The 14771-nt window shown below is 45.1% G+C and overlaps 1 protein-coding gene across 1 annotated transcript in view; it reads right to left on the bottom strand.

Moving 5' to 3' along the window:
* The window catches only part of Egf (epidermal growth factor), a 76381-nt gene extending 62877 nt beyond the window's left edge, over nt 1–13504 (bottom strand). The window contains exon 1 of the mRNA XM_028856666.2: nt 12903–13504. Coding sequence (XP_028712499.1) covers nt 12903–13026 — 124 coding nt within the window. The 5' untranslated portion in view covers nt 13027–13504. The remainder of the gene's footprint in view (nt 1–12902) is intronic.
* Nucleotides 13505–14771: the final 1267 nt, after the last annotated feature.

Here is a 14771-nt window from a genome sequence, read left to right on the forward strand (position 1 = left end):
GCCATGACAACCACAAACACTAGTGTATCTTTTTCTTCTAGCGTCACCTTGTGGCCAGGGCCCTCAAGTAATGAATGACAGAATACAGGGGAGTGTAGGGGGAGTCCTAAGTGGAAGTAGAAAAATTGGAATTCTGGCTTCCACATGTCAGGAAACATTGTGACTGTCATGAAGAGTTAGAGCAACGTGAGCATTCAGGACAAGTGAGGGAAAACTCCCTGAGGTAACTGGCTTCTTGTTCCCAAAGGACGCTGAGGAGAAGCAGCAAGCAGGCAGGCACAGGGGTATGTATCCAGGCAGGACTAATATGGGAAAGAGGAGGACCCAGGGGCCTATAAAATACCCAAGCCAACATCTGTTTAAGGACTTCCAGCCTTGGGCGTCTCCCCTCCTGAGTGTCTAAAGCTGTTGTGCGCCCTTTCTCAGAGTCTTCTGTCTTTTTCTGTCATTCAGTTCTGTGTTCGTGCCAAGGAACAAATTCACCATTCCTCAGACAACTGCTGGTATCCCCATTACAGACAGGCTGCATTATCCATAAAATACATGATGGTGAGTTAAATTTGAATTACATATACAGATTGAAATTCTCTAATCTAAAATTCTGACATTCCAAATGCTCCAAAAATCACAGACTCTGATGATCATCAGCATGACATCACAAGTGGAAGATTCAATACCTGATCACATAGGTAGATTAAAATTTTTATATAAAGTCATCTTCAGGCTACAAGTATAAGTGAGGTTTCCCTTTAGACTTGGATGCTATTCCCAATATACCTCATTATGTATGGGCAAATATTTCAAAAATCCAAAATAATCTAAAAAATTTCTGGCCCCAAGTCACTTTTGAGTATAAGACCAATCTAAATGTTACACACACTCTCAAAAGTTATTCTCTATTTATCTGGAATTACTTTCAGTGGGAACTTTGAATTTCTATTTTAAATTAAAAAATTTAAATATATTTACTAAATCTTAGCAGCAGACCTCCGTGGTTCCAGCAGCACCTTGCTCTGTGCTCTAACCCTTGCCTGGAGTGCTTCTCTCTTTAGACCATGGGTCACCTGTCACTTTGACTGGTCACCTCTCAGATCTGAATGGGAACCCAGTGCCTTCTTCAGAAACCTCAGCATGCATTACTGGATAAGTTTGTCTTTTACGCTCTGAAGTGAATCAGGGGATAGTCTCATTTCCTGGACTGAAGCTGGTTCCTCAGTCTCTCCTGACCAGAAGGGAACGGGTAGCTACCACCCTGCATTTAGAAAATGGTGGAACTCCTAAGGTGAGGGGGACAATCAGAGGACAATTCTAACCTTCTTGAGACCTTTATTGTTGGCCTTGTTTTATTCCGTTTGAATATTAAGCCTTCATACTTTAGTGGAATTTAATAAATGATGTCATTGTTCTAAGGATTAAACATGATGGAGTAGCAGGCTGGATTTAAAGCTAGAGAGCATTAACTCCATTTCAGTGGATACATCACAAGAGAGATACAAGAGGCACGAAGGAGAATCAGATCAGGAGACTCTGAATTGTTCTCGCTACAGATGTCTAAGAGAATGAACTCAAACCTGCTCCCATATCTTTATGTCAATACCAGCCCTCTGCACAGAGGGACATGGTCCATGCTTGCCTACCATTGCCTGAAGCTGTGAAAGCCCAGAGACACCAGCAGAGACAGAGAAAGGACCCTGACTGGGAGACAAGTGGCTTTGTGTAATGGCGAATTTTTGTTGTCACGGTGGTTGGAGGTCTGGCCGAGTCTATACACCCATCTCTTGAGACCGTTAGGTCAGCCGGCCCTGCTTAGCCAATGGATTAGACTCTCAACGGGCAGTTCATGACTAGAGAGGCGGTGAGAGTAGAGGGCGGGGCCTGCTTGCTGGAAACGGGACTCGAGGGGAGCATCACTGAGTGTTACGGAGCCCTGGCCTCCTCCTCTGTGGCCATTTCTGTTTCCTGCCAGCTGAGAGGTGGAGGACAGCGCCTGCTGTGTGTTCCTGCTGCCGTGATGCTCTGCCTCACAGTGGATCCTGAAACAGACGGCAAGCAAGCACGGACTGAAAACTCTGAGCCTATGACCCAAAAAAAATCCTTTCTCCTGGACAGGTATTCCGGACACAGCCACGCAAAAGCCTCACTAACATACCTGTCTTCTCGTGCTTGCTGGCAAGGCTCTCTGAACATCTCACAGAATGTCCCCTGCCTACGGGTTATTAGAGTAGGAAAAATGAAACCACATATGAGAAAACCTGGCTGCTTTGGAGCCTGAAGCAGGGGACTCACAAGTTCAAGGCCTGCTTGGGAGACAAAGTGAGTTCAGGACCAGTCTGAGAACTTGTTTCAGAATAGAGGCCTGGGCTGTGTCTCCATGGTAGAGTGCTTGAGGCCCTAGGTTCAATTCCCAGTACTAAGGGGGAAAATACCTAACTGGGAGACTCTTTACCTCTAGACAGTACCTAGCCTTTTCCAATTGTCTGTTCAACCCACCCTCCCTCCCCTTCCTCCCCTTCCTCTCTCCCCCCCCCTTCCCTCACTTTTGTGTCTGTGTGCACATGTGTGTGTGGCTGGCGGACCCAAGTGTGGCAAGTTCATTTTTTTAAACAGACACTGCAGATGACTTTCGTATCTTAATGAATTTAGAAAACTTGGATCAACTAGGAGGAAATTGAGTGATGTTTCCCAAAGCCTCACCACTGCTAGTCCACAGCAGGTCTAAACCCGAGCAGACAGACGGCCCTCCTGTCCACGACTCCTTCCCTGCCGTGCTCTGCGTTGTCACAGGTGAGGACACCACTGCCTTCATCACACGCGGGTGACACTAATTCCGTTTCCCTGAGGACTCTGCTCCCTTTCTTCCACCACCAGCCTTGTTTTCTGTAAACCCAGGATGGAGTTTTGTGTTTGTAGATGTGGAATATAATATGTTTTAAAACACACTCAGACTATTTGGAGATTAGGTTCGGTGAAAATGTCATCATTTTCTTCTACACTAGAAACGCAGAGGTCATTTATGTTTTCTCTCACCTGACAAGGGCTACGGAAACTCAGAGTGGGGGACAGCATGTGGACAGTGTGGACATTGTATGCCAGTATACTGTGCACTTAAGGGCAGCAAAAGCTTCCCCACATCAAAACGTACTCGACTTAGTTTTGGTGCAATGGGAGAGAAGTGCATAGAAAAATCAAACCACGTTTAAGGAGCTACAACCAACGAGAACCCCTGATTTCTCAACCTTCGAGCTGATAGAGTAGCTTCAGGGACCAGAGAGGAGTCCAGGAGGCATGGGGCATATTGAAGACTTTCATTAGCGATTGCAAAGAACAGAGGCTCCCACAGCACAGGTGAGAGACCAAAAGCCAACTGGGATTGAAGTGGGCAACAGATAGAAATCTTACATCCTCTCTGCCTGTCTGTGGGACTGACCCACGTGTGAGCGAGAGGAAGCCTTGGCAGTTTTCTGCTAGCCTTGGAGGCTTTAAAAGTTCAGTGGAGCAAGGAGCCATCTAAACTACCTATCTAGATGAACAAGAAGAGTGGTGGATGTTGCCCCTCGTCATGGCTTTCCTGGGACAAAGAGGGTGAACAATGAGCTAACTTCTGGACTTTCAGGGTGCAGACGCGCCATGAGAAAAGAGCTTGGCTCTGAATAGTGGGTGGCTGCTAGATAGTCTGCCGCCTCCGGAAGCTGTTGGGTCTGGCAACCGCCTAACCCTACAGAGCTGTCATCTGTCACTGCTTCCGGGGGACTGACTTGAAGGAGAGCTTAGCTTGGGTTGTATGGAGTGCAGAGCAGTTCTATATTGTGCTGAAATCACAAATGTAAATCCCTTTCTGCACTCATGATACTTAAAAGGGTTCCAAGTGACTTTTTTGGGGGGGGCGGGAATCATTGATTTCCTCTTGGCTTACTCATTGAGAGCAGAATCAAGGCGGGTTGGATATAGAATCAGGTGACTCAGAAATAATACAGAAGTGGGCTGGAGAGATAGCTCAGTGGTTAAGAGCACTGGCTGCTCTTCCAAAGGACCCCGATTCAATTCCCGGCACCCACGTGGCAGCTCACAACTGTCTGTAACTCCAGTTCCAGGGAATCTGGCACCTTCACACCAATGCACAAAAAATAAATTTAGATAAATTATTTTTTTATAAAAGAAATAATACAGAAGTTGGGGGGTTTGAGCCTGAGCCTTAGCTCTGTAAAGAACTCTCTGGGGTTCAATTTTGCTTCTGAAAATAAGTGGGGGTTACCACCTGAGACCTGAGGAGTGACAAAATACTATCCCCCAAGCCAGCCACAACTGGTCCCTGCTAACTCCTAACCATGTCCACAGTCAAGGTGCTCACCTGTGCTCCAGGTCCTTGAGACCATAATCAAGCTAGCAGTTTCTGCAACATTAATCTTCATTTTCAAACGATTTCTCGGTCTTTAATGGGCTATTACACACGTTAATGTTCCAAAGAGGTGGTGGTAAGTGGCAGGAGAGGAGCATAGAAGCATGTTTATTATCTTGAGATAACTTTGCATTATTTTGTCACTTTGCATTATTTCGTCAATTATTTTAGCACTAATAAGCTGCCATCACGCTATTGTTCAGAAGACACTGGCGTTTGGAGCAGCTGCCTGGCCACAGATTTCAGGGCCAAGACCAAGTTGATTCAAGATACTAAGTCTTTTTGATTACAGATCCTAGTTTCTACACATCAGGCCACATTGCTGACCCCAAACTGAATGCACCAGGAACTGTTAGTGTTTAGCATGCTGTATTTCGGATGTGTCGAGAACTCACTGCAGGAAATGCTGGTCAAGGAAGGCATATTCTTTGCAAGGCTTCATTTTTTACCTCCACGTTCCAAGAGCTAATTGTAAAGGAGGACCCTTTAAGTAAATTTCTGCAATTTCATCACTTGGAAACTGTCTATTTAATTCTATGATAGATTGAAGCTCACACGGAATGCATTCTTTGCATCCAGGCTCCCTGCTCCTTTCTCTGTCTTGACAGCTGCAGTAAAGTACCTTCGAGTCTCCACTTTCCTTGTCTGACTTCCTCCTGTGCTGTCCTCAGGACCCAGGATTGTCTCTTACCTCAAGATCTCATCTAGAAAGTCCCTTTTGCAGCCTTGAGTGGTGGTGGATCTGCAGTTGATTACCAGCACCTGAATCAGGTGGCTTCTAACTGCCTGTACCTCCAGCTTCAGAGGACTCTCTCTCTGGCAACTGTGTGTGTCTGTACTCACATTCACACACACACACACACACACACACACACACACACACACACACACACACACACACACCACAGTTACATAATTTTAAAGCTTAAAAAAGTCGTAATAAAGGCCGCGCAGTGGTGGCGCACGTCTTTAATCCCAGCACTCGGGAGGCAGAGCCAGGCGGATCTCTGTGAGTTCGAGGCCAGCCTGGACTACCAAGTGAGTTCCAGGAAAAGGCGCAAAGCTACACAGAGAAACCCTGTCTCGAAAAAAAAAAAAAGTTGTAATATGTTGGTGGCTCACACCTTTGATCCCAGCATTTAGGAGGCAGAGGCAGGCAGATCTCTGTGAATTGGAAGCCAGCCTGGTCTATAGAGAGAGTTCCAGGACAGCCAGGACTGTTACACAAAGAAACCATGTCTTGAAAACAACAAAGCCAAGAATCTTAATATGATGTAAAGCAGTGCTGCTCATCTGTTGTTATACCCGTTTCCTTACTCCTGTCCTACAAACCCACCCTCCTGCGCTACCCAGTGGGAATCCTCTTTATTAAGGTGAATGGGGACTGCATAATTTTCTCTTTTGACATGGCATTGACCACCTTTTCATGGACTAACAGACCAGCTTTGCATCGTTTCTGTTCCGTGTCTAAGTCCTTTGCCTATGGTGATATTTTATTTGTAGTCAATGTTATTTGTATGTTAATAAATAAAGTTGTCCAGGGGTCAGAGCTATTAGCAAGCCATAGGAAAGCAGGGCAGTGATGGCGTACGTTTGTAATCCCAGCACTTGGTAGGCAGAGCTAGGTAAGTCTCTGTGTGTTCAGGGATACAGCCAGTATTGGATACACATGCCTTTAATCTCAATACCAATCATAGAAAACCTGGAGGTCTATACAGACAGACTGTGACGAGGCGGTCATGTGGTTGGGTTTACAACCAATGAAAAGGCAGAACAGAAACCCTATAAAAAGACAGACACACAGGAAGTGGTTCTAGTTCGGAGAGGTAGGACCACCGCAGGAGGAAGGGTAAGGTTTTAGCTCTTAGCTCTGACCTCTTGGCTTTCTTCTTTGCATTGGTTCTGTGTTTCTTATTTAATAAGACGGTTGGTTACATCTACATTTGCCTGTTCTTAAGTTGCTATTATTGAAGTTTTTTAAAAAAATACAGCCAAAGGAGAAGGGGATAAGTAAGGAGGTAAGTAACAAAAGAGACTGCCTGCAAATCCGGGAAACTACTGGGTACAAAAGCAGTTCGAAAGAGTGCATCCTCTCCTGGAGGGGTGAAGAAACTCCATCCTTAGAGGCCTGGTACTGTGGCACCTGGTGACACCAGACGTTTTCAGAAGTCCGCTGACCTTCCAATTCACAAGCTCCCCTTCCGGCCTCTGGTAGGGGAAATTTCTCAGGACTTCAAAACAGATCTGCACTTTCCAGAATGCAGCTACCAGTGCTTTGCAGGAGGCAAGTGAGGTCTCTCTGGTTGGCCTTTTTGAAGATACCAACCTGTGTGCTGTCCATGCCAAACATGTAACAATTATGCCAAAAGATTTCCAGCTTGCAAGCTGCACACGCAGAGAACGTGCTTAAGAGTCCATGTGAGGGGGAATAGTTCATTCTTAACAACAACAACAATACTTTCCCCTCTTCTTCCTGTTATCAGTAGTTCTGAATGTTACATATTTTTCCCCACGGGGTCAAAGGTACCTAAGTATATGACTGCGACTGGGAAAATAAGGGACAGAAATCATGTATTGGCAGTTTTTCCATTTTTCTTTGGATGTGAAATTTTAAGATAAATGCAAGAGGCAAAGCATTAATGCAAGCAAAATGTTTCAGAGAACACAGTTCAACAGTTCAACTTTATAACAATTATTAACAAACTTGTTAAAACTTTCTCAACAATGCCAGTATTTAGATTTAAAAAAAAAATAAGTAAATTTCTTATTGACGGCAACCAAGTGGTGTTTCATAGCAGTTTTATCATACAGTAGATCCCTTTCACTACACTTTTCTATCTGAGCTGTCCTACGTGCAAGAACATGGTTGTTGTTGTTGTTGTTTTTGTTTTGTTTTGTTTTTTTTTTTTTTTCGAGACAGGGTTTCTCTGTGTAGCTTTGAGCCTTTCCTGGAGCTCACTTTGTAGCCCAGACTGGCCTCGAACTCACAGAGATCCACCTGACTCTGCCTCCCGAGTGCTGGGATTAAAGGCGTGCGCCACCAATGCCCGGCTGCAAGAACATGTTATTAATGTTGCCTGTCTTCTGTGCTGTGCCTGTGTGTTTGCTAATAAAATGCATTGAGCTGTAGAGAAATACATCATGAGAGGCGTCTTTGGTCAGGTAGCTGATTGACGGGTTCTCTGCACTAGGACTCTGCCCAGTTCCATTGTCACCTTCTGCAGAGCAACTTCAAAATTTTGACAAAGTACAATTCATCAATTTTTCTTTTATAAATTCTGTTCTTAGCATCATTTCTCAGAAGTGTTTTCTTAACCTTGGGGCTAGAATGCTGGTATAACTTGTTTCCTGGAGGAAAGGTAGCCTAAGCTTAGACCTGCTAACATGTGGACCACAAAGGGGATACAGGCCTGTAGATTCATTGACAAGGGTCTTCTCATGTACATGTACCATGCCTTTTCTAGAAAATAACAATTTATCAAACACATCTGATTAATTTTTAATGCTTTGATATGTTGATGTGATCAATAAAATATTGCATTTATTTAGTTACTACATAGATAGCTTACAGGTTGGAAAGGGGGGCATTCTAACCATTTTAATATTCCTCACCCCAGATTATAGTTTGATTCTTTGCACATGACAGGTACTTCTAAAAGCCTCGTAGTTTTATATCTTGAATTCAGATCCATAACACATTTTCAGTCCACTTTTGTGTAGAATGTGCACTTAGGATCCCGGTTCAACGTGTTGTTTACAGCTACTCAAGCATGGGGATGCCTAGATGTCTAAATGGTGCCACACGATTTGGTGAAAAGATTCCTTTTCCATAAAATTTATTTTGCACCTTTGTAACTTGACATCAAAGGCCCTCACGAGCTGCTGCTGCCTTTGTGAAAGATCAAATGCAATGCTTGTGAGTCCATCTCGGATTTTACTGTCTGTTTCACTAAGTCCTGTGCCTGTCTCTTGGCCAGTTCCATGAACAAGACAACTAGAAAAAACTTTCAGAAGTGCAGTTTTGAGAAGCAGTGGACTCTGATATATTATTCTATGCCATGAGGAGATTTTCATTTTAAGTGAACAGTTTCAAAACCTCTCTGCTTTTCAACATAAAGATATTTATCCACAGAGAAGCGCACGCGCACACACACACACACACACACACACACACACACACACATACACACACACACGATTTCCTCCCCACATACATACACACAGACAGTTTTCCCAGTTGTTTTACCACACATTTTACCCACTAAACCATCATCTCCCAAGCCCCAAGAAACTTTTAAACTTTTAAAAATATTTATTTACTTATGTATTTTATGCGCATGAGTGCTCTATATGCCTGCATGCCAGACAGGGGCATCAGATTCCATTAGAGATGGTTGTGAGTCACCATGTGATTGCTGGGAATTGAACCCAGGTCCTCTGGAAGAGCAGCCAGTGCTCTTAACCACTGGGCCATCTCTCCAGCCCTTAAGAAACTTTTCTTAATCCAAGTTAGAATTAAAAACACTTTTTGGCAAGGAGAACCAACAAAATCATTACATGGGTAGACTTTTAGCAGTCTACTTTGGGAAGTATCAATGTGTGTTATAACTTTGCAGGACATGAGCTTGGGGTCCTGAATTGTGACATCAAAGACACTCACGAGCTGCTGCCTCTGTGTGGACCTCAGCCTCTGCCTGCAGTGGGAGAGGTCAACTGCATGACCTTTAGAGGGCTTTCAACCTTGACATTCATCGTCTCAGTTTCTAACTGCCTGCACAGTAGAAACCAGAGGTTTTCACACGTGAGGCGGTTTTGAAAAGAAGCACAAGCCTGTGCTAAATTCCTGGATAAACATCATTGCTCTCAACCTCTACATTCTGTGAAATATGTCCTTCTATTTGCTTCTCTAATCTTCAAATACTGAAGTGAAATACGTCATTAAGATCCCTGTTAACAGCCCCCAGGAGGCAGAGGCAGGTCGATCTCTGTGAGATTCAAGGCCAGCCTGGTCTACAGAGTGAGTTCCTGAACAACCAGGGCTACACACAGAAACCCTGTCTCAGAAGAAAAAAGAAAGAAAGAAAAAGGAAGGAAGGATAATAACAAAACAAAATATCTCTGTTAAAGAAACATTGTAAATGACTAAAATAAACAACTTCTACCATGTGACATTTAATGCTCACATTAAAGATCTAAAAGTCTAATCAATTGCTTAAAATCTCAAAAAAAAAATTTAAGACGTAAAATTTGATGAGGATCTTATTTATAACTAATACAATTGCTTTTCTTTTTTGTTAATTTTAAACAATGTTCCTCAAATTGCAAGGCTAAACATATAAATACTTGCTGATATCTAGATACATGTTACATGAGTGTTCTTAGAAAAAAAGTTTTTTTCTGTTTTTCGAGACAGGGTCTCACTATGTAGACCCAACTGGTCTTTAGCTCACACAGATCCACCTGGAAGAAAGCGTATTGTTTCCATGGGTGACTCTGAGACACTGCCAGGAGTGAATGCGGCCACTTTAACACAGGGCGACACCAATCCCAGGAAGCAGGAACAACCAGCTTCTTTTTACCGTGAAGAAAATGAGACATGCCTTTCACCTGCGCCAGGGCTCAGATCTGACTGAGCAAGGCGGGTTGTCTGTCTCCAGAGTTGATATTGACAAACAGAGTGTATGCAAAACAGCATCCCGCAGCTTCCCTGTGGTCAGGTGTTAAAAGAAACTCCTCTAAAACGGGCTGGAAACAGACAAGATTTGGACCTTTGCACATGACTGTGAAGTCAACCAAACTTCAGCCCGGTCTGAAATCAGTGACATCACTGTCCACTGCTAACAGCAGACTACCCAGTGAACCACCTCGATGCCAGGCCCAGATCCCTCCCTCAGTCCGTTCTCTGAGGCCAGGCTTCTTCCGTGACTGTCAGTTACCAAGAACAAATTACACAGGTTTAGACGCCAGGCCGGAACAGTTCCCCGTCCAACTGATATTTGTCCTCCAGGGCAGAGAGATTTAAAAGTGCAGGAACTACTTGCTAACAGTCATTCATTGCTGCTGTCTTCATCTGCTTTCGCTTAAATAAAAGCCAAGAAAATGTTTGACTTCAGTTCTGGTGAATGGAAAGGAAACTGAATTCTGTCTTGTGGCCTCTTGGTTTCGCGGGAATGGCATTCACGTGAACAGCAACCTCAAGACATTTTACCTGGATCTTGTTAGGCCACAAAGCATTCTTCTGGCTAGGTCAGATTGGCCATGGAGGTGAACAGTCTCGATGCCAAAGGCAAGAAGTACAAGTAAAATTTAAGTGGTGAAAAAAATAGACGATGTCACCATTATCTATTTACAGAGGAAAAAGAAATGCTACCCTCTGGAATGTGCGGGTGACGGGGTGTGACCTAGTTAGTTTTCAACTAAGCTACGATTCAGAGTGAAGCAGAAGATTTAAAACAGCGATCCACAAGTGATGGGGTGGGGTGGGGTGGGGGTGCAGAGAAGCAAAGGACCACACTCTATGAAGCCTGTTCCCTGCCCCTGCAGTGTTCAAAATAGGCCAGTGCATGGAATGACCTGACCAAAGAACGTCAGTCATGGCGGAGCCCAAGAGGACATTTATGGGGCCAGCCATGGGGCGAGGGATATTTCACATGTTACCTCTTGCCATCCCAACAACCATCCTGAGAAACAGGTGTCATTTCCCAGGGATATTGGAAAATAACCCAACTATTAAAAAGGCAATGCAAACTTGAAATCCAGTTTGTCTGCTTCTAAAAATCTATTTCTTCCACACTGTGAAACAGTCTCCTGACGTCATTATTCCTGCCTGAGCTCCCTGGCAGTCTGGTGCAGACTGTCTCTGAGAAGTGCTGGAGCCACCGGCAGGAGTGGGTAGGCACACAAGGCGTAGGAATCCCACACTGTTCCAGAGGACATAGAGCTATGCATATGATTGCTTCTTCAATTCCTTCCTCATTTTAAGTTCTGCTCGTGGGTTCATCTTTTCTAGCTACTAGCTGCCTGGTTGCCTCCTATGATTACCCCTTCCTAACTGTGCAGGTAGAGGGACCTGAGACCAGTCACTTTCCAAATACCCCCAGTGACATTCCTGTCCACACAACACAGCTGTGGCCAAGGGGTTTCTCTTCTGTCTCCAGTGGCTAAGAGGAACACTTCTTTCATTAAGCAAAAATTTACAGAGTAAATGCAAAGTGGCAGTGTCCTAGGTCCTGGGGCTGCAGAGGTAATCAGCAATCACTCCCTCCTTCAAAACCCCAGAGATCTGCTCTGCAATTGCAATGAATGCTTCTGGTGACCTTCGGGCCCTGTGAGCAGGGACACCTGATTTCCTTATGTGTGATTTCTCTGAGCTATCCAGTTTGGAGGTCAGCAAAGGAGCAGCAGCCAAGCTCTGTAAATTTGGGTCAGTTCTGTTCTCTCTTATTCCCATGATTCTCTGCTATCTACCTTCCAGAGATTTCTCTTCTGAAAACATGATATGTTTTCTTCACTTGACTTTTTTTTTTTTTTTTTTTTTTTTTGGGGAAGCCAGACCCTATCTTAAAAGGGCAAGATGATAATAATATCTAAGTCAAACGTGGCAGTACACACACACCTGCAATCCCAGCTCTTGGGAAACATGGTGAGTTCCCAGCCAGTCTGAGCTACAGAGTGAGACACTGTCTCAAAAACACAAATGAGGAAAGAAAGATGACAAAAACGGGTTTCCAGGACAGTGTGGACCCTTGGATAAATGGAAGCAGCTTCCTCGCCTGCACAGCAGGTTAGGGACTCACTCTCGGAGTAAAAAATAAACAGTGAGAAAATGTTTTCAACTGGAGTGTCAGGTTGCCGAAATGTGCCGTGAGAAAAAGTCCTGACTCCTCCGGAGAAAGCCCTGTTTATAGGAAAGGAGCTGGGGCTCGCTTATTCCCTGTCACTTCTCAGTTTGCAAAGTCACAGTGCACCTGTTACTAAGAACCCGGGAGCTGTGTCGGAACTTCAGAGTCCAGCAGGGTGGAGGGTGGGAGCCTGAACTTGAGACTTTTTTTTTTTAACAAAACCAAAAACTTTGACTTGACTTACGGCGTTGCCTGCCACGAAGTTACCAGAAAGAAGGCTTTTCAAAACCAACAAGACCAACTGCCACCGTATGTTTCCCCAATTTCCAATCCTAGCTGATCAGCTGGGCGTTACTATCTCCCCAGGATAAAGACTGAGGTTTCCATGAAAAGAAATACCCAGCTGGCTTTAAATGATGCATAATCACTCATGCACAGAACAGTGGAGAACCGTGACATTTTATAATTGCATCATCTGAACTCTACGAGGACACACACACACACACACACACACACACACACACACACACACACACTTCAACTAAAGCAAACATACACACCCCAAGACAGCCGAGGGGGGAAAGCGCAGGTGTGCACGGTAGGCTGAGCAGATGCCTGGTGGCATTGCCCCCGAGGGGCTGGGTTCGCATTCTTGGATTACTCACCTACGCAAGTGGAAGTCAAGCTTCTCTCGGGGAGACCTGGCTGACAGTTCCCATGCTGCTGCGCGGTGACGCTGACAACACTAATCTTTAAAATCACAGGCAGGAAGGTGAGCGGCAGCAGCATGGTCTCGGTGGTTCTAAGGTCAACAGACAGTGACTTCAGCTGCTAGCGTGTGGAGCAGGCGGAGTCAGTGCGTCCGACCCCCAGAGCTTCCAGCCAGGTCGGCCTTCGGCCCCGGGGCATCTTTTATTTAGCTGTTTTAATGCTGCCTTCCAGCTCCTTCTCCACCTCTGAGAGGCACTGAGTGCCACCTGAAATGCTCCAGGAGAGAGTTCTTTATCTCACTTTTTTTTTTTTTGGACAGCAATAAGAAATACCTGACACCCTTATGGCAAATTTCACAGAGCCCAAGAGCTCTGGAGGCCGGCGGGTAACTGATTTCTCACTGTGACCGGCACAGCCAGGCAAAGGCTCAGAGAGATCTGAGAAAGAAAAAGAATAGATGGAAAGTTCCAAGCCCCACCGGGATGAGGGATGACTCTAAGAAGAAATGTGCAGATAGGATTCCTTCCGGGAGGCACTGCTCTTTTTGGAACCCAGAGAGTCTCCCATCTCCCTTTTAAATCTCTTCTGGCCCCGCCCCTTGCCTTCAGAGTCACTTGAGCAAGCCAACTCCAGCCTCTTTGCAAACACCAATGAGGGCAATTCCACCAAGCGGGAAGGTAGGGCAGGGTGCCAGAGAGGAGATACTGCTACTCACTAAAAATATTCAGGGCAGGCTAGGGGAAAGAGCAATTAGGGGTGGGGAGAGACTAATGGTTCGAGGGACCTGCTGAGTGCCGCCCATGTCTGCGTATCTTGAAGAGTGGAGACAAAATTCAAAACGCGTTCTAAATCAAAGGCGAAGAGCCCCGCTGACAATTCATATTTATCATAATGGATCACTGACGTGAGCAACGCCAGAACAGCTCACCTTCAGCTCATTATTTGAAAGAAGTGTCAACGGCGGCCACATTCCTGGAGCTTAATCTTATTTCTCCTGTGTATTTTATAGTGGAATTTCTAAGATTGTTCTTCCCGTATCAGAGGGAAATCCCTGCAGCCAAGTCAAGAGATGATACAATGTGCACAGACGCTTTTTCTTTCAGCACGAGCATAATAAAGCATCACCAGGGGCCAGCAGTGCTGGGTGGGAGTGGGGTGGAGGAAGGAATGGATTGTTATGATTGAACTGTGTTAGATAAAGAAAATATAAAGAATCTTGTAAAAGCTGGGGACCCTGGAAGCCCAGCAGAGCCAGGTGCACCTCCTTCTGGGGTAACTCAGGCTGTCTTTCCACCTCTCAGTGACAGGAAGCAGCAGTTTGGTCTCCACTGGCTGGCCCCTCCTGCACTCTCTACTTGAAACAAACTCCTTCAGGAATATTCTCAGTAACCCCCAAATACCCAGCTCTGGCCAGCCATTTACTTTAGACTTGATGAACAATGGGGATTTTGGTCAGTTGACTTTATCTTGGAGATGGACTTTCCTTAAGTTGTCCCGATGTAGGTTCCAAATTCTAGTTAAAATATAGCTTAACACAATTATCTCAAAAGCAACAGACGCATTGGTGTATACCCGTCCCAGAGAGCGGAACAACCCAGACCCGTCCCAGAGAGCAGAACAACCCAAGCCCTTTGCCCATGCTTAACTGGACTCTATTTCTCAAAGACAAAAGGTTAAATCATGTTTCTCGAATTCCAGCCGCCCTATGCCAGGCAGCTCTGACCCTGTGTAAGGAGAAACAGACCCTGAAGGGGCAAAAGAAGTCATGTGGATGGGTGCGCAGACTGATTCATTGCTTTCTAGACTCATGGAGACGCAAGGCT

This window comes from Peromyscus leucopus, chromosome 6 (genome assembly GCF_004664715.2).
Source record: "Peromyscus leucopus breed LL Stock chromosome 6, UCI_PerLeu_2.1, whole genome shotgun sequence".
Taxonomy (NCBI): domain Eukaryota; kingdom Metazoa; phylum Chordata; class Mammalia; order Rodentia; family Cricetidae; genus Peromyscus; species Peromyscus leucopus.